This window comes from Phalacrocorax carbo, chromosome 2 (assembly GCF_963921805.1).
Source record: "Phalacrocorax carbo chromosome 2, bPhaCar2.1, whole genome shotgun sequence".
Taxonomy (NCBI): domain Eukaryota; kingdom Metazoa; phylum Chordata; class Aves; order Suliformes; family Phalacrocoracidae; genus Phalacrocorax; species Phalacrocorax carbo.
This window is the reverse complement of record NC_087514.1, coordinates 144,390,103-144,409,621: the sequence shown is the minus strand read 5'-3', so window position 1 is coordinate 144,409,621 and position 19,519 is coordinate 144,390,103. Positions and strand designations below refer to the sequence as shown.

The 19,519-nt window shown below is 41.9% G+C and overlaps 3 protein-coding genes across 4 annotated transcripts in view; 2 read left to right on the top strand and 1 right to left on the bottom strand.

The window, feature by feature from the left end:
* The window catches only part of NMT2 (N-myristoyltransferase 2), a 38,850-nt gene extending 36,748 nt beyond the window's left edge, over positions 1–2,102 (top strand). The window contains exons 11-12 of the mRNA XM_064444688.1: positions 1,106–1,243; positions 1,444–2,102. Coding sequence (XP_064300758.1) covers positions 1,106–1,243; positions 1,444–1,464 — 159 coding nt within the window. The 3' untranslated portion in view covers positions 1,465–2,102. The remainder of the gene's footprint in view (positions 1–1,105; positions 1,244–1,443) is intronic.
* A 4,500-nt stretch (positions 2,103–6,602) lies between these two features.
* Positions 6,603–9,865, bottom strand: RPP38 (ribonuclease P/MRP subunit p38). Of its 2 annotated transcripts, none has more exons than XM_064444691.1 (2): positions 9,760–9,865; positions 6,603–7,645 (listed from the first exon to the last, which is right to left on the bottom strand). In XM_064444691.1, the coding sequence occupies exon 2, from the start codon at positions 7,618–7,620 to the stop codon at positions 6,769–6,771; it is 852 nt and encodes a 283-aa protein (XP_064300761.1). In that variant the 5' UTR covers positions 7,621–7,645; positions 9,760–9,865; the 3' UTR covers positions 6,603–6,768. The 2 variants fall into 2 exon arrangements, with proteins under 2 accessions (XP_064300761.1, XP_064300760.1); XM_064444690.1 differs by lacking the exon at positions 9,760–9,865 and adding an exon at positions 9,316–9,720.
* Positions 9,803–19,492, top strand: ACBD7 (acyl-CoA binding domain containing 7). Its single transcript, XM_009507554.2, has 4 exons — positions 9,803–11,317; positions 18,834–18,951; positions 19,063–19,125; positions 19,213–19,492. Exons 1-4 carry the CDS (start codon positions 10,793–10,795, stop codon positions 19,284–19,286), a joined length of 780 nt encoding a protein of 259 aa, XP_009505849.2. The 5' UTR covers positions 9,803–10,792; the 3' UTR covers positions 19,287–19,492.
* The last annotated feature ends 27 nt before the right edge of the window (positions 19,493–19,519 follow it).

The window sequence follows — 19,519 nt, the reverse complement described above, 5'->3', positions numbered from 1 at the left end:
CTTCATCTGCACACAGAATGATCTTTGTATAAGGTAGTGAGCAACCTTACTAAACTTCCTGTCTGTGCTGTGTGGCTTTCTTTTAAATAGTCCTAAACTGATGGAGAGCTTAAAATGCTCTTTTTCTTCAACCCCCTTTTTTCCTAATATGGGGTGCTTGTTTGAAAGAAAAAAAAAAATACATCTAGTTTTTATACTGAGTAAAGAATGTTCCTCACCATCTTCTTGTGTTTAAGTAACTGAGCATTATTGTTGCATAACTTATTTTTATCTTAGAATATAGAAAGTCCTGCTGGTGCACTGCCTTTGTGCTGTTAAGACTCCAGGATATTAGGTCAGACTCCCTTGCAGTTAGTTGCAAATCAATGGACTTTTATATCCAGACCCCCAAGCAAATTCAGCTATTCATAGATGATGATTGTCACTATGATGGCTTAACTGACCTTGGTTTTATGTTGCTTGTTAAGAGTTCACAGTGAGTTAGGATTTGAGTATGTTTGTGTTGCCACGCAAAACCATGAGACTAATTTGGCTATGTGGCTGTTCTGAGAGCAAAATGGCTCTTTGAGTGGTGAATTTGGGAGGCTGATGGAAAGAGGAGTTGGTAGGGGAGGGAGAGTAATGCGAAAGATTGGAGTTCTAAAGACAATGGCATTTCAGAAAAGGACCAAAATCACAAAAATATAATGTTTACCATTAACAATGATAAATGACTGAAAACCACCATGAACTGGTTTTATGTAGCTTTAGCTGGAATAGGCCATGTGTAAAATGAGACTGTGTAAAAAATGCATATCTATAAGCATAAAATAATGGATAATGTTTTAGGCACTCTTCAGACCTTAACCCCTGAAAGTAGCTTTAACATTCCTACACTTTTGGAGATAATCTTCAAGCAAAGTTGTGCCTTATACTTCACTTTTTATTGGGAAAATTTCTTTGTGTGTGTACCTAATTAAAAGGCAAGGTTTATTCCCTTGTCTTTTTTTTTTCCCACTTAATTAGCCTAGTCTCTTGGATATTTTATGCCACTGTGTAAAGTATCATTTGTGTGTCATTTGAAACTATAAAAAGTAAAATTTAAAACATGTTTTGCTATTGCCAGAAAGGATTTGATGTGTTCAATGCACTAGACTTAATGGAAAACAAAACATTCCTGGAAAAACTCAAGTTTGGGATTGGAGATGGAAATTTGCAGTATTATTTGTACAACTGGAGGTGTCCTGGCATGGAATCTGAAAAGGTAAGGGAGGACAAAAGAGCTTCTGAATTCTGTTAGGTATAATGGGACATTAATCTACGCTGGCCAAAATGGTGGAAGTTTTTAAGTAACTTTTTAAATTGGTCATATTTAAGATCCATAATTGAGGTGCAGAAAACTAATGATGTTTAGATTTATTGCCACACTTGAACTAAAATACTATCTTTTTCTTCTTCCTTTAGGTTGGTCTTGTATTACAATGAGGACTCTCTACGTTTCTAGAACTCTAAGGTCATCGTTTGAGTTAATTTGATCTCCATAACTCTTGGAACGGTATTGTTCAAGAGGAGTAAAAGCACAATGTCAGTGATACTGAAATAGTCCATTAAACCTGAACAACGAAGACATCCATATGTGACCAAATTTATGCATTTTCAGATAGATCAGAAGGTCCATGAAACCCTCTTATTGTCCATGAAAAGAATAAAAGCACATTCATTTAAGTTTCAAAGCTTAGCTTGCACCTTGATGAGAAGAAGGTATTTTTTTCCACTCTGTAGAAAAGACTGTTTTGTACAAACTGAACTTCAGTGGTGGATTAGGGTACAAAAATATTTGCTATTATGTGGATGAACTGCTGCATTTCTATTTATTAAGTGGTGGTGTATGTTTGTCAGTGTAACAGAATGAAGGATACAAACTTGAGTATCTTTGCTTATTTACTTCACATGGATATCATCATTTTGAGGAAAATCATGAAGTACGATGCGTTTGTAGCTCTATGAAAGTCCTGGATGTTTTTGTAACTGGAGCAGTATGACAATGTACTGGTTTAACTAGTGCATTTGTTTCTCCATAAGCAACGCTGCCAAATCAATAAAAATACAGATTTGTACTTTGATCTTCAATAGATCAGTGGATTGATTTAACAGTATCGCACTGTTCAGTGCAGGTGTTACCTATGTTGCCGGAATGATAATACATTACTGTACTTAATTTACAGTTGTGGCACAAAACCTTAGTTTTTCCTCAGTAGAATAACATCAGCCTGTGTGTAAAACTAAGAATTTTAGTAGTGCTATCAGGATGTTTATAGTTTGAATGTTTTCAACGCTTCTGCGAAATTGCACATATTCCTTTGTCTACTTTGATTTCCTATGAAGTCTGTAATTCTAATGAAAAGTATCTTGTGTAAATAGGTATTCATAAATTGTTCCTGGTAGTGTTTTTATCCTGACTTTGGAACAAGAAGTTTTGCTATATATGTGGCTGGTGAGCAGAAGAGAAATGCTCTACCCTCAGTCCTTGGAAGTCTCTGTATTGCGCTTCCTGAATTGTAGGAGGGCTGATATTTGTTGTTGGGGGAGCTGTTTTAATTCCCTCACAAATGCTCGGCAACCAGAGCGGCTTCTGAAGCACTTTATATGCATTCCAGCGTAGTGTCATAGCTAGATATGATAGCAGTTCTTTCAGCTCACGGATGCTGCAGTAACGTGAGCACCAAGAAAATCTGCAGTAAGAAACTGTTCTAGCTGAAAGTGCCAAATTGTGGTAGTGAAGCCTCTGTGCTGTGAGCATCTTTTGAATGTGACTTGAATATCTCATGAAATGCAAATGTCTAAACTTTCCTTTTAAACATGCCTGTAATTCTGACAGCAGATTTTGCTGAAAGTTGCATTCTGTACCTGAAAACATCAATTTAGACAAAGATAAATTTGTCTGTTCTTCATAACTGCTAGCCCTACCCACCACCTTATAGCAGCGCGGTTTTTCTTTCTTCCCACTCCTTTTCCAATGTGTGAATGGTTTGTGGTTTGGTTTCTTTTTCTTGTTGAATTGTGGTGAGAGGATTCTACCCTAGAGACAGTGATAAATACTCCCTTATTGTGTTATAGCTCTGTGATTAAAGCATTCCATCTCCTTCAAACAAAGGAAGGGATTGAACATGGTTTGTCTGACCCCTGGGTGTGCACCAGCTCTGGACCTCGTGAATTTAAAAGGGTTTCAAAGGTGACCTTTTAGACATCTAATGGTGCAGTTGGGCTTTACAACTTTGGCCACTCTGATACCTGTCTGCTAGTACCAGTCATAGGAGATGGTGCAGAGGGAGCTTTGACTCCCTGGGCGAGGCCTGAGCGGAATTAAGTGCCTGAAAATGTAATCGATGGTTGTGATATCTGAGGTAACAAGAAGGATTTAATCTCAACTTAATTTTTAAATCCCAAAAGGTAGGAAGGTGCCTTCCCAGCTGCGCGTTCGCAGTGGAGCACACTGGGACGAGGAGGAGCTTCACCAAGGGGCTCGGTGCATTCTGCTTCAGCTCTAAAGGCAGAGGCTCAGCAATCCTCGCTCAGCTGCTGCCTAGTGTGAGGTGGGACAGCAGGGCATAGCTCTGCCCTCCAGGACAAGGTACTTCCTTGCTAAGAAATGATCACGGCCCAGCTCTCCTTAATCCAGACAGGTGGCCTTGAATGCTAGGTGAATGATATGCTCATGTTCTCTGCCTTCCGTCCCCTAAAAAAAATGCAAGTGGAAGAATGGTAGGCAGACGTTTTTTTTTCTCCTTTCTTCTCTGAAATCAGAAAACAAATCCTCGCCAGTACTATTGTTTAGAAAAGCACTGAGGCCACGATGGACCAAATATGTCCAGGTAGAAGACAGACTTGAACCTGGGTTTCTCACAGCCAGGCTTTCTGCCCTAATCTTGGGGTAAGAGCACATGAAGGAAGGAGCGTGGCCACTCTTGTGCTGTCTTCTGGGAAAACAGTGACGTTTACTTCTGAATCCAGGGGTAAACTTCTCTGTCTTCCTTTCTGACTCATGCTGCACGTTAACTGAGGGGAAGGAGGGCAGAGTCATGCTCTGGCAGAAGCTATGCAGTGCTGTCGCTGAGAGAGAAAACTTCCAGGGCCAGAGAGTGTGAGGAAAGTGGGCATCTGAGCCTAAGTGTTGGGGTGGTGCCTAGAGAGTCCTGTTCATGAACCTGTGTGTGTTACCAAACAGCTGTGTAATCCAGAATGATCTCTTCTGTCCCTATTGAGTGCTCAAACCTCTTGGCTAGCCATGTTCTTCACCTCAAGTGCTTTGCTGAAGTGTTATAGCATCAAGAGGATGTGAATCTTGAAGGTGTCCCAGCCTGCACCCATGCAATAGGACAGTTGCTCAGGAAGTGGAAATTGTGGCAACTCACTCTCGCTTCCTAAGCAGGTATTTAGCCAAATGATATTTTCAGTGTGGGTGCCACTGTCAACAGCTCAGCAGGAGAGGCTCTTCTGCTCTTTCCAAAGCGGAACCTGTCTGCACATTAGGCTTGCTCTGAACAGCTACCAGGTAAGACTCCTCAAAACCTAGTAGATGGTTTCACAAAGGTTGGCAAACTTAAGGCTCACTTCACCACCCTTCCCACCAGTCTTCTGGAATGCCTTTGATAATTTATTTCCTGGAGTAACGTTCTATCTGTGGAGGGGACACAAATCCCTGGAGAGAGCTATGGGCCTGGGCAGGCAGCAAAGTGCTTGAAAGATGATTGCTGTGCTGATGTTCTTTACCAAAGCTAATCCTCATGCTCTGTTTAAAGATTTAAATGTTACAATTACCCAGCGTGAGAATTAAAAACACTAGTTCTAGCATGCCTTCACAATTTTATGCATCCAAAAAGCCAAAGCTTTTTACATGTATGAAGGACTACAAAGCGAGAAAAAGACTTCTATCTCCCTCCCTACTGCCCTCAGCCAGGGAAAGGAAAGATTTTAGCATTAAATGTCTTTGTTTTGTTTAAACTTCGGGGAGTGTCATGACTACAGAATCACTGCTACTTTGTACCCTTCGTAGTTGGTATCTTGAACTGAAGTAATTTCTAAATAAATCCAAACCACAGATTAGCTAGTTGATGGCACTATGTGTCTGGATTAGCAAATCTCTGAAAACTGCAACATGTAAATTCCATCTTTAAGGAACAACAGTGTATCTCAGTTAAGGTATTGTACGCTTTCTTCTACAGTACTGTACTGACTTTTGCTTAAAATATGGAGCACCAAGTAAATTCCTAGGCTGTTGATTTTGGTTGTCTGAATTGCAGCACTGTTTGCATCAGAACTAGTGTGACCAGCAGGAGCAGGGAGGTGATCGTCCCCCCGTACTCAACACTGGTGAGGCTGCACCTCAAATACTGGGTTCAGTTCCAGGCGTTGCTGGAGCGTGTCCAGAGAAGGGCAACGAAGCTGGTGAAGGGTCTGGAGAACAAGTGTTATGAGGAGCGGCTGAAGGACCTGGGGTTTTTTAGTCTGGAGGAGGCTGAGGGGAGACCCTGTCGCCCTCTACAGCTACCTGAAAGGAGGTTGTAGTGAGGCGGGGGTCAGTCGTTTCTCCCAAGGTAACTAGTGATAGGATGAGAGGAAACGGCCTCCAGTTGCACGAGGGGAGGTTTAGATTGGGTATTAGGAGATATTATTTCACTGAAAGGGTTGTTGGGATTGGAACAGGCTGCCCTGGGAAGCGGTTGAGTCACCATCCCTGGAGGTATTTAAAAGATGTTTGGATGCGGTGCTTAGGGACACGGTTTAGTGGTAGACTTGGCAGTGTTAGGTTTACGGTTGGACTCGATGATCTTAAAGGTCTTTTCCAACCTAAATGATTCTATTCCATTCCCTTTCCTTCCTACAACACAACTGTCTATTACGAAAGTGTCTGTAGTCCCCAGTAAAACTAAAGGAAACACAGAAGTTATGATGTGGTATGTTTTCAGTCTTGTAGTGGTTGTAGCTGTGATCTACTTTGCATGTAACAGTATGTGGCTTATCTCAACTTCCTGGGAAATAATTTTAGACTCTGTTTAGAAATCTAATTGAGTTCAGGTTAGGTTACATTTTCTCATGGGATGTGTGTGTCAACGGTTTGCATACAGAAGTCTTTTTTCAAAATGCAGCAGCAGTAGTAATTTGGTTTTGTTCTGTGTTTGAAAATGAAGTTTTTCCTTCAGCATATCAGACACCAGGTATTAGATGGAACCTAAGTCTGCATACACTCCTGACCAAAACAAGTTTCTTCCTCAGCAGAGCCAACTATGAAAGTTCAAAAGGGAAGTCTGCCTGTGGTGTTACAGCTGTTTACCTGAAGCAAGCATTGAACCAGCTTTAAAAGAGTTATACTGGCTCGGACCTTTGTTTAAATAAACTTTCACTTTTGGTATTGATTTGTTTGAATAATTATACTTAACTCAAATCCATTTTGCTTGAAGCATGTTCATCTGTATAAAAATACAAAGTTTGTTTAATGCTTTGCATTTAGTCCAAAGATGTGCTTATTATGTCTTAAATTACTTCAGCCTATTCATTCCTCGTTCTAACCCTGATCTCCAGGTGCAGATGAAATATTTACCCCCAGGTAAAGGCTCACACACAAGTTTGAGCAGTATTCTTTATTACAGCAGAAAGTACCGCAACTGAGTGCAACATAACGTTCACCTTGTATTCAAGTGCTTTACACTGTAAAGCCTAACAAAGTAGTGCAGTTAAAGCCGTACTCCATACTGCATTAAAAAAAAAGATAATTTTAATATGAAGAATCAGTCATGCTGAAAAAGCTTTTTTCTTTTTGCGAAGTGGTTTCTTTATCTTGTTTGGATTTGGAACAAGTTTCTTGATTTTCAAAGGCTGCAAAATTACATTGGAAAGATCGAGCCAATTGCTTTCCGTACGCTTCCGCTTCTGGCTTGAGAGCTCGTCCCCCATCACCTCTGCAAGCTGCTCAGGTTCCTGGTTTTCTGAAGAATCTGTATGCGCATAAGCCACAGATTCTTCAGTTCTGTACTGAAACCACGGCACTTCCAAAGCTGGTACCTTTGGAATTATAGCTTCTATTGCTTGGGTAAATTTATCAGACTGCTTTTTAAAGCCCAGTGCTAAAACAGATGTTAAGCCAAGCAGTGGTGCAACGGTTTCACTGAGGCGGGGAACCTGGCCTGCTGGTGTGGCTCGACTTGCGCTCAGCTGAATAAGATGCGATGTGATCATGGCAGGTTTTGCAGACTTGCACACCAGCAAGAGAAGTAGTTCATTTTTTTCCAATGCTTTTGTAACTTCATTAACTCCAATAGCAAGCTGTCTTCTGATACTTATGTCAGTCCACCCTGTTTTTTGTCGATGGCCTTCTGTTTCCTCTTCTTTAGGGAGTTCGTTGGTGCTAGCATCACGCTTTCTTTCCATTTGTTTTTTTGTAGGGGAACGTTTTTTATTTCTTGGAGTCTCAATCTTTTTAAGTCCAATATGTTTAATCCTTTCTTCTAAGGTCTGCAGTATAAAATGCATATCTTCTCCATCTATGGTTTTCCACTGAAAAACAAAGGGGTTATCTAGACATGTTTTTACAGTGACTTTCTTTGCTTTACGAAGTGTTGCTGTCCCTTGCTGAATTACAGACATCCTGAGGTTCTTTTGTGTTTTGCCACTGTGAAGGGAAGAAGGAGGTAAACATTAGTTCAAATGCTGTACTGTTTGCTGTGTACATCATTACCAGAGCTTCTCTTGGGAATGTAGAAGAGAAACATCGCACCTCGAAGTGATACTGGCAACTGTCACCCTCCTCACATTAGCTCAGTGCTTACCCTTCACACATCTTCCACAAGGCGAGTGCTGTGCTGCCTTTTTTTCTTTTTTTTTTTAGATAAAGAAGCCCAGCAGACTGGACGGCAAAGCAGTGGCAAGAGACCCTTCTGAATAAAAAAACAACACAAAAAAAACCCCCAGAGCCACAAGGCGAAGGACCACTCAATTTTTACTATTGCACAGCTTGATGTGAATAAAATCAGAATCACAACATTAAACAAGCTCCAAGTTCCTGAATTTATTTAGAATTTTTTAAACTTTAATTTCCCTTTTCATTCTATAATCCATGTCTCTGTGTGTCTGCATTTAGAAGGTATGATAGAATTTGCAGACTCTATTAATTTATGCTTTTGGTGCCTCCAGAAAGTTCAGAAGGGGTCTTGTGTCACCTAGACCATGCCTTTAGCAATGAGAAATTAAATGGGAGCGGAGAAAGTGTAACTGTTCTAGCTCTGATTGATCTAGTCCAGAGTAACAGTGAAGACATGAAGGCAGGCCTGATTACAGCCCCTGGTACCCCAGCAGAGTCCCCATAACCCTGCTTGGGTTTACTATTCACCATCTCCTTGCTAAACTAGTAGTATCATCCTTGTTGCACAGCCAAGCTTACAGAATAAGAGCAGCTCAGGTTTCAAACCAGGAGAAATATGATGTGACTCTCTTCTAGGTTTCCCACCCAAGTACACACATGGATAACATTTATGTACATCTCCTGAGGGACAGCCTTTAGGTATTCACAGGTTACCATGTTGCTAGTCGTATCAGTTCTCTGTGTACTGGTAGTAAGCTACCTGGATACAAAAAACTAAGCCAAACCCCATCTTCACTGAAATTCTCCCAACAGTATGTACTGACATAAAGCAACATGTCTGGAGGCATTTTCCCTCAGTTAAACCCTCCTCCAGAAGCCAGTAGGGGAAATGCCTCGGACAGAGCTGTATCAATGCAATGCGAACTGTGAAGCTCTTACCCCCAACGAGAGTCAAAACCACAGAGGTAGTTTTCAGGGAACAGTAAAACTGAATTAAATATTTCAGAATACAACAAAGCACTGTGTCCTCCTCAGCACTGTCAGAAGAACCTGTGAAATGCCCTGCAGGCCACCCAGGTGATGGGCCATCCAGCCCAGCTGTGCCTCGACACAGGGAACTGGGGAGCGCAGGGCTGCCATTCCCCTCTGCTCTCAAGCACCCAGAATGGCTGCAGCAGGGGTGCAAGATGGAAGATCTGCCGGCTTGTTTTCTTCCTCCTTTATGGAGCTATCATCCATGCAGTTATCTGATCCCTGTTGCGTATCATCACAGTAGCAACAAGCAAAAAGTAGAAATGACTAAAGAGTAGAAATGACCACTAGAAATCTTACATGCGACTGAGCTGGGAATGAAAGCTTACGATAGGTTTAAAAGAAATAATTTTTTAAAAAGACCTCTGGGTTATCGTAGTTAAAATCTTTCTGTTAGGGATGCTCTGACGACCTTTTAAAGGGGGCGTCAAGCAAAGTCAGCAACGGACCTGTACACGAGAAAGTAGCAAAACACGGGACATTTCACAGCTGAAAGACTGGGTGGGCACCACTGAGGAACACAAGCATGCAGGAACAGGAAATAAAAGCAACGAGGCCAAAAAAAAGGCCCTCGGCTCCCCCACGCCGCCCGGCGGCCAGGACCCGCTCGCTTCCGGCGGAAGGGAGGCGCGGGGAAGCGCCGCCGCAGCCCCGCGCCCTCGGCCGGCTCCTGCCCCGCGACGCGGGAACGCGGGTGGAAACGCGGCTCCAGCGGAACGTGCTGCAAACCCGCGGGCGGCTGAGGCGGGGGCCCCGCGCGGCCCCGCCGCCGCCTCAGGATCGCCGCCCGCCGGCCAGGCCGAGCCCGCAGCGCCGCGGGAGCGGCCCGGCCTTCCCCACCCCGCCCGGCCGCAGCAGGGCCCGGGCCCTCGCCGCCTTCAGGCGAGCCCTACCTCCGCCGCGGCCTCCGCCAGCCGCCCCGCTCCCCGTGCGCAGGCCGCAGCGCCCCGGCGCGGCCCCGCTCCGCCCCCCGGCCCGCCTCTCTGCCCGCCGCCCCCGCCTGCGCCCGCCCGGAGGAGGGGCAGGGAGGGGGGCGGGAGGGGCTCCTCGGCCGGCTGGGGCGGTGGGCGTGGGGCGGGCAGGGCTCCCCGAGGAGCCGCGCGGCCGCCGTGCCAGCGCCCCGCGGCGGCGCGGAGCGGTGCCGCCCCAGGGGAGGCAGCGGGGACCCCCGCCAGTGCTGGGGGGCTGCGCTCGGCCGTTCCTCACGCTCAGCGCTGCCACAGGCGCGTTATGGGCGAGAGCGGGTCTGCTTTGTCGCGCGTGCTGTGATGAAGCCATGGCCACGTCAACAGGGGTATCTCTCACTGCCGTTTAATATGCGATGCGTTGTGTGCGTGCATCGTAGTCTGTAACTCACAATAAGATGACGGGTAAGAGCTGGTTACGTTCGGTGTTCCCCACAGTCTGTCACGAGCCATTAAAACAAACCCGTTCAGTTTCTATATTCGCGTTGGTGCGCGGCGTGCTCGCACGCAGCCTCCCGCACCTGGGAGCCGAGCATCGTCACGCCACGGTGCTGGAGACAAGGGTTGATGGAGTTGTGTTCAAATGTTTTTTAAAATCTTTGATTTACTGAGATTGAGTCCTGTCTTAACCTGGACTTAAGCTGAGGGGAAAGGCTTTCTTTACCTGGGTTTATGGAATTTAGTGGATTTAAAAATGCTGAAGCATATCGTAATGTGATTAAACCTCAATGAATGGCCTCAAGGAAAAGCTCAAGGAATGATGAATATAAATGTATAGAGGCGTCAATATAAATAATTTATTCATTGATAGATAAGCAGGGATGATTTTTTCCCTTTAACGGTTACAGTTGTAGGCTAGTTGTAAATTAATATTTTTTTTTTAATTCTATATTTAGTAGAGCAAAGAGAAAAAAACCAGCATTCTCAAGGTATTTTGCGTGTGTAACTGCTTGTGCGTGGTATGGCCGGGATGACCCGCGTGTTTTCCAGAGGCTGCGAGGCCCCGGGCGGGGCACGGGCACAGGCAGGGGCTGCGGCAGCGGGAACAGTAGCAGGAACGGGGCTGGTTGCGGCTCAAATCACTCAAGAAATTCCTTTTTCAAAGAAACGGCTTGGAAATCTCGCTGTATCTCTGCTCTCAGGCTGGTGGCCTAATCCTCAGGGATATGGAAACGAGCTCAGGCTTTCTGAGGAACCTAGTGTGGGCTTAGTGCCCTCGCCACCGCCCCTCCCCCGGCGCTCAGCCGCCAGCCGTCCCCGCAGGCCCCGGGCGGCGCAGCGGGAGCGAGCCGCCGTGTCCTGTGCCGGCGTGGCGGCCGGCGGCGGGCGGGCTGCGGCCGCTCGCACCCAGCCCAGCGCCCCCCGCGGAGCCCGGCCCCGTCCCCGCGTCCCCGCCGCGGGGGCCAAGAGGCAGAGGCGCCGCGTCCCCGCCGGGGAGGGAGCGAGGCCTTTCCCTGGGCGTCCTCGCAGCATCATGACCCTCCAGGTAAGCAGTTCTGCATCTGGTGAGACAGGGGCGCAGGGAGAGGAGAGGGAGGGACGCGCTGTCTATCTGTGAAATGCCATGTCAGGGACAGCGGTATTTCTTCAGCATAAGGATTATTATTGCAAAAACGAGGTTACCTTGCAGCACGGGAAATTTGCCTAAGCCTTTGTGCGTTAAATAACACGTTACTTTTCACAAGTGGAGGGCGAGAGACGCGCTGCTGATTTTGAACTACTCATAGGTCGGGTAATTTTTTGGAGCCTCTCCTGTTTAGAGCATGCGTGAATTATTTTTCTTCACATGTGCATCTGAGTTTGCTAGGACTGGATTATGCACTGAAAGGTAGGTACATAGTTATTGTTTTAGGATCTAGCTAGTTACCTGGAGCCATAAAAGGAGGAGGGAATCTTCTAACGCTGAAGCAGTGGTATGTGGGCATTTGGGAAGCATGAATAATTTTTAAGGGAGTTGTGCATATTTTTTTAGGGTGTGTGCATCTTTGGAGTGGTAAATTTTGATGAGCTTGTGTTTTGGTAGGAAAGCTTCTACTTTCTACCTTCTGGCTAGAAAGACCTTCCTTCTACTCTATAACTATAGATTTAAATAGTTCTTGAGGAAATTATCTTCATTGCTGGCTTTTAGCCTCCTACCTTTGTAGCAAACTATGCATACTTCCCTTGTCTTGCCCATGCCCTGATGGATTAGGCTGTTTTTCTTCATTAGGCTTTCTGTTATCCCTTTCACTTCAGGATTTGCAAACCCTTTTATCCCGGTCTCATTATAATGTCTGTCTCAGCTTGGGTAATGTGCGTGTTTTGCAGAGTGAGCAGCATAATGCTCTGACCTAGATGCAGGGAGTGTATTGCCAGTAGCTTAGCAATTTTCTTCTGAGCTGCAATTATGTCGAATGGCACAGAGGTTTCATTGTGGTGCTTTACAGCTAAGAGGAGGAATCCTATTTTTTCAGTGGGTCAGAATTGCCAAATCCCAAACATAAGACCGCCTTTGTTTAATTTGTGGTCACTGAAATTATAGTTTGTTTTATTCTGCCTTGAATTCACTCTAGCAAATACATTCATTAGCGTGATGTTTAAGCAGTGAGCCATAAATCACTATTAGAAAGAGCTGAGTGCAGTATGATATGCCTTTGCTGTACACAATTTCACTCAAAAATCAGTGGCTGAAATATTACAGTATCGTCCACATTCTGCATTACACATTATAGAGCTTTTCTATTAACTGTCGCTTTGGTTGACAGCTACCGTCCATATCCATAAAAATGAACTGAATCAAGCTGTATGGGAGTGATGAAAAAATGAAATACAATCTTTTCATCAGGGAGGCTGTGAAAGATTTATAAGTTTTTCAAACTGGTAAAATATTCTGCTGTAAGTGAAGAATTCAAGCTTTTTTCTTTGCAAAAAGGGAGTATATAAAAATAGTCTGATAATTTGTGCATTTATCTTTAATGCATCTGTGTACATGTATGTCTATGTCTGTGTATATACTTATGCTTTTAATTTGAGGTGTTAAAGGGAATTATATTGGCACATGATTAAAAGGGTATTATATTTTTATAGGCTTCTCCTAAGCATGCTCTATAAGCAAGCAAATCCTAATCAACAGTTTGTGCACAATGATTGGCTAGATGGAGATGAAGAAAGAAGCGTTTAGTATTTAAACTTCATTTCTTTATATTTCTTGCTGTGTAAAATATGCAAATGCATATCCTTAAAACAGTGTCTTGTGATATTTGCCTATAGGTCTAAATATAATAAAAGTCTATGAAGATAAGAAGCTTGTTAACTTAATGGTTTCCTTCCTTAATTTATTTGAGTTCTCTTTTGTCTGTCCAAGTCTAACAAAACTACCAGTTCATTCTTATTCTGAAGTTGAGATCAGAAACAATTCAAGGCATGTGGAAGATTTTCATTGACTTGAATAGTCCTTGTGTGTCAGTGCTGGCAGAGGCTCACATGCAGTATTGGCCACATTATAAAGTTGAAGATAAAACTGATTTAAACTTTAATCAATTGTGGCAACTCAGTTATGTTTTATTATTGATACCACTTCATAATCTTACTGTTAACAGAGCATGAATGCTGCTTTTGTTTGTATGTGTATGGATAATACCAAGAGATATCTGTGAAGTAGGGGTCAGCGATAGGTCTAGTCAAGTATGTCACAGCTACTGGTGTTCGGATTAAGAATGAAATATTTATTTTAATAAAATTTTTACCTGTAAAAGAAATGTTAAGGATGGTGGGCCATCACATTTATCTTCATAAGCAAACATACATCCCTTTTACACACCCATACCAGCTGCGTGAGTGTCACTTTTAGGAGTCTCAAAGTTACACAGTTCCAGTTTCTTTTGGATGCTATTTTTAATTCAGTGAGACGTTAGTTGCATTGCTGATTTTTTTCCCCTCATTGAGTGCACCTCCACAATAAATGCTATACAGCTATTAAAAAAACTTTTGTTAGTGCATATGTAGACGTGTCTTCTATTATGTTGCTTACTAGAAGTACACATGAACTGTGGACTGTGATTAATAACTAAAGCACTGGTGTGTTTTTTTTTTTTTATGGCCAAATATATTTCTCTTTTGACCATCTAGCATAAGCCAAGTATTAAATGATGCACAATTCAAAATATTTTTGTTTGCACCTAAGCTATCAAAGCTATCATTTCTCACGGAAGAATCGAGTTCTCTAATCAAATTTGAGATAAGAGTTTTCTTGTTTGTACGGATTTTTCTTCTATGGTATCAAGAACAAGTAGATGTAAAGAATATCCAGTTTTCACATTACCCTAAGAACTGACCCTAAGAGAAATACTGTTACAGCTTGTGCTGTAAACTTCATACAGTCCAATGAAATTCTAATGCCAAAGCTTACAGAGTCATTAGCGGGAGTTTCTTTGTACTGTTCTTTACTTAATCGCTATTCAGCAGATTCAGTATTTAAAAAAGAAATTAAAATATCTGAAATACCTGTCTGTAGCCGCAGCTATTGCAACCGTGGCAGTGCAGCCATGGTTACAAAGGTTTTGCAGCAGGGATTCCTTAGGGATCAGATCGTGCTACTGTGAGCATCATGAAAACTTGGCCAGCTGAGAAAAGATTTCTAAAGGTTTAGCGTTTACTGATTTGACCTGAAATATAAAGATTTCTATTCTTGTATAATTACGTTCATGAATTTTTTCTATATTTGACTATTTCCTTTTAACATCCACAATTTAAAGGTTTTAGAAGAACAAAAATTAATTGACTTTCACTTTGTGGCAAATACTAAAACTGTCTCCCATGACCTATACATTGAGATATTTCACCACCAGCAAGACAGCAAAACCATCCATTCGTGAATGTATGTATCTGAAGTTCTTATCAATAAGTACTGAATCTACACCAATATTACTGTCACTATTGCTAATTTCAAACATTAAATCAAACTGAAATTATTTTCTTTAGCTAAATTGCCAGAAGTATTTGTTGTTCAGACCTGTCAGAAGGCACAGCTCCTGCTCTGCTCCACAGAGCTTATTACCTTAAGATAATTTCAAAATGTTTGGTTGCCTACTTTTTTTTTTTTTTTTTTTGGGGGGGGGGGGGCGCGGGGGAATACACCCTTGCTTTCAGACTACAAAGTGCCACCCTATACAAGTTAGAAAACGCCTCTCAATATTAGCATAACTTTACAAAAAGGCCATGGCATACTGTGAAGGTTGAGGACTCTCTGCATGCTATTGCATACTTCCTAACCCTCAACCCTCATACAGTCCTGAAAAGTGCTTGCTATTACGTGTAGTGTCCCCTTCTTGAGTTTCTTTCCTGTGTTAGGGGTCCTTCCCATTAATAAGCAAAAGATGATCAGAGGTGAGTTACAGTTATGGAAAGAACAGAGGAAATCCTTATGCTTAGTTAGTGGGTAACAACTAGATGCTTTAATGATGCCTGAAGTGGTTTTTGGGAAATGTTTGCTTTTATTATTATTTAATTTAAATCACTAAGCTGCTAATACGGCTACTTTTTAAATGGGACCCTCCATAGACTTTCCAAGATTTATTTACTTATACCAGTGTGACTATTTATAGGGTACAACCTGTGGAATTTGTACTTTGTCAGGCTTCTAAGGGGAACATCAGGCAACGATTACTGTCGGTATCATTAAAGTATTTGGGAGCCCTAGTCAAGAGCACTTGAGTTCTGCAAACAGAGGGGAGAAAGGTGGTGTGGACTCCAAGAGCTTGCAGCCATCAGAAAAGCTGCATTTGACACCGATGCAAAGAACAGGGTCTGCTCATACAGTATGTATGTAATTTGTGCAGTAATTGTGTATTACTGCAACTTCTGCCTGAAAGGTCAAGCTTATTGTCATATAGACCACTTTTTTTTTAAACTCACTTTTGCTGCAACTCAGAGTGAAGATTTTAGTTTGTGTTTAAAACAGAACCAAACAAGCCCTTCAAATGTTACTTCAACTCTTTGAGGAATTGGGAGAGAAGACACTTTATGAAATGTTTAACAATTTACTCTTTCAGCTGAGGTGAGAAAGTCTGTACTCCAGTTTTCTCGCCTTCCAGGAAAACAAATAATCAGGTTTCATATTTCTGATATTAAATTATGTAGAAGAAAATATTAACATTTTCTTTATCCAGAACAAAGAAGCAAAAGATCCAAGCTGACTAAATCCAGTTACTTCAGTTAAAATAGTTTTAATGATCGGTTTAATGCCTGGTAGCATGCTGGGTTTGTTTTGGTTTTTTGGTTTTTTGCTTTTAAATAAACAATAGAGTACATGGAAACAAAAAAAATGCTGAGAAGAAATGCTGTAAGGTCATTTCAACATTATTTAGTCACCTTTATTTGTAGTCTGGAGCACATGATTTTGGTTTATCTAAATTATGCATAACACATTCTGGGCGTTTTGGGTTTGAATTCTAGAAAAATCCTGTATTTGTCTTGTAGTGCTCCCAAATATTTGGTTGTTTAAAAAAAAAAAAAATCCACAGTGTTCAGTTGTTCTTAAGAGAAATCAGACACAAAAAGTTGGACTTAAAGCTTCATGTTTTTCCATGATTCTATGGTATAGTTGCATTTTATTGATATTGAGAATTATTTTTATTAAAACAGGAGCAAACCGCATAAGCATAGTTAAGGATTTTCAGGCTATAAAGTTTTAGATTTAAGAATATAATTTGGAAGTAATTTGATTTAGAATTTAAAATTTGGCAGAGCTACTGCGTTATACTTTAGCAAATGATGAAGTTTCCGAGCTTCAAGCAGACAAACGACACTTGGAATCTGGCTAATTCTCAGCATTGTACCAAGTAAAGAATGAAGGATCATTATATTCAAAATATCTCCACATAACAACAGCATTTCCCAAACTTAAAACGGATAAAGACTGTTTTAACACCCTGGTCGTTCTCTGTACTCCTGCATCCACTACTGGGCATTTGAGTCTGGGAGGCCTGGGTGGGAATCTCCTGGAAACTTCTCCTTGTCAGTTATGCAGACACTGAGGTTCTTGCTGAGTTGGAAGATTTTTGTCTAAAGAGCTTTCCTTCCATTGCATTTTTAAGGGTGCTATAAACTGACGGAGCTAGAGGTGTGGATTACCATTGCGAGCCCCTCTCATCTAATGTTCTGTGAATTTATAACTGCAGTTTAAAGATGATTCAAGATTGATTTTTAATTGCTGTTTTGCAGGGAGCATTCCTTTGCTAGAACACCTTTTTAATCATACATCATGATTTTTTTTTTTTTTTAAATATCCCTTTTAAATATATCTGTCTGCTTGCTGCTTCTTGTTTCCACTCTGGTGTTACAGGTGTACATCCTCCTGTGGTGAGCACTTTTGTTCTTAGAAGACTTGTGCTTTCTCTTTGTGGGTTTCAAGTAGTAATTTAAAATTTTACAAAAAATTGGGAATTCCTCAGAAAATTTTATCTGGGAAGTTTACTCACTAGCCAAACTAAATTTCCAGGGGGGACTCATTTGGTGGGGGTGGCCAGGTTTCTGTGCAGTGCACAGAACGCTGCAGTGTACTCGCCTACCTGCCCTTACCCTCTTTCACCTGCTACTGCTGCCTTAACGCAGCCACCAGCTGATGTGTCCTTACATCAATGAATGTGTAGTTTCGTGATTCCATGAAGGGGCCTTTCTTTGTAGAAAGATACTTGAGCATGAGCATCTAATTGAATGATTTTTCATTTTTCCTTCTTAAATTTAAATACCGAATTAACCTTTCTCTTGTACTTTCTCTCTGTTTAAATACAGAATGCTATAGTGAACCCAGCTCTCATGGGTAGTTGCTTATTTCTATCACCTGGTCCACCCAACACAGTTGCTTGCCAAGGAAAAAGGCATCAATTAAGGAGACAAATGTGCATTAGGTTTTCTTATTAAAAAAAAATAAATCCCTCTAACTAGAGAAAGGAAAAAGTGATCTAAAGAAGCACAGGACAGGCTGCTGAGGTAATGCCCAGGTCTCAGTTATTTTAACAGAGCTACAGCACTCATGCTGAAACCGTTGTTCAATACATTTAGCACAAAGTTGTAGCCTGGTTTTGTACATATTAAAAGACTGTGTAACAGCACATCTTGCAGGATATACTGTGCTTCTGCAAATGCAGATCCAACCCAAAATCTAAAATAACTATTGAAACCAGCATATAGCATATTAAAGTGCCTGTATCTTTTTTTGTGTTATAGTAGTGCAGTGACCTGGCAGGTCTGTGGTCACTGTACAAAATCTCTCCCTGAAGTGTCCTGGGCATGAAACAGGACTCCAAATTCTGCACTAAAGTCTAGCCGGAGACCTAATATATATAGAGAATGATGGCTACAGCCTTGGGTTGATGTGAATGTGGGACGCATGATGATGAAAGGAGTAAATTTATACCTTGCTCTTGTGCTCCACTGTGTTTGAGAGTTGGGTGTTGAAGGTGGTCCTGGCAGTAGCACAGCTCATCTCCGTGAGGTACGTCTGTGCCAACTGTTGGTCACCTACCGCACTGTCAGCAGAGACGTGGAAATGGAGGGGGAAGTGGGCAGTACCCCTCAGAGGGTATTTGAGCTCTGCTGCTTGAGTCAACACTATGCAGTCAGGGCCAAAAGGATTCAGAGATTGCTGCTGGGTGTAAAGTTCAATGAATGCCTTCATACCCTCAGTGTGACTGTGAGAGACATATATACTACATTGATTGCATAGGCTGCTTGCATGAATATATCCGTAGATATCCTGCCAGTAGACAGTCTGTAATGGTTCCAACTGTTTAGATGGAAAGAGGTTTATTTTAGCAGTGCAGACCCTATCAGCTAAGTAGACCTACTTCCCTATCTAATAACTTACGGTTTTATTAAGCTTCTTTCATGGAAAAATGCCTAGACTTACCATTAAACCCAAGTGAGTAACTGAGAGTATCTAATAAAACTACTGCGTGTGCCACACTTAATGTTTCAAGCACACCCCTTGAGAAGAAGGCTAACACTTCCTTTTCTTTCATCAGGCTGACTTTGATGGTGCAGCAGAAGATGTAAAAAAATTAAAAACAAGACCAACTGATGAAGAACTGAAAGAACTATATGGATTCTACAAACAGGCTACTATTGGAGATATTAATATTGGTATTCCTATTCCTATATATACTTCACGTTTCTTCCCATATCTTGATGTAATCAAGCAAATGTTATGCTTAATCTACATGATAATCAAAGGTATGTGGGTTTTTTTGGCAGAATGTCCAGGAATGCTAGACTTGAAAGGCAAAGCCAAATGGGAGGCATGGAACCTGAAAAAAGGTGTTACACCAATTAAATTTATATCATGTAGTCATGTTTATAGGGTGACAAATGAGGAACGATAATGACTCCTGCTTTCCTTTGCAGGTTTATCAAAGGAGGACGCCATGAATGCCTATATCTCTAAAGCAAAAGCAATGGTAGAAAAATATGGGATCTAGAATACTCAAAATAATTCCCACTAGTAACTAACTCTTCAGCAGCTAATGAGCTAACTCTGTTGAGAAAAATGCAATACTTACTCCTTATTGTATAGTCTGACAGTAAAATGTTTTAAGCATAACCTGTTTTACTGTAAAGAGTATTTACATACATACTTTATTTTTAGACTATCTTATTCTAAATAAATTTGAATCTAATAAATTAAGCTTTCTGTAAGAATTGTGTATTTTTG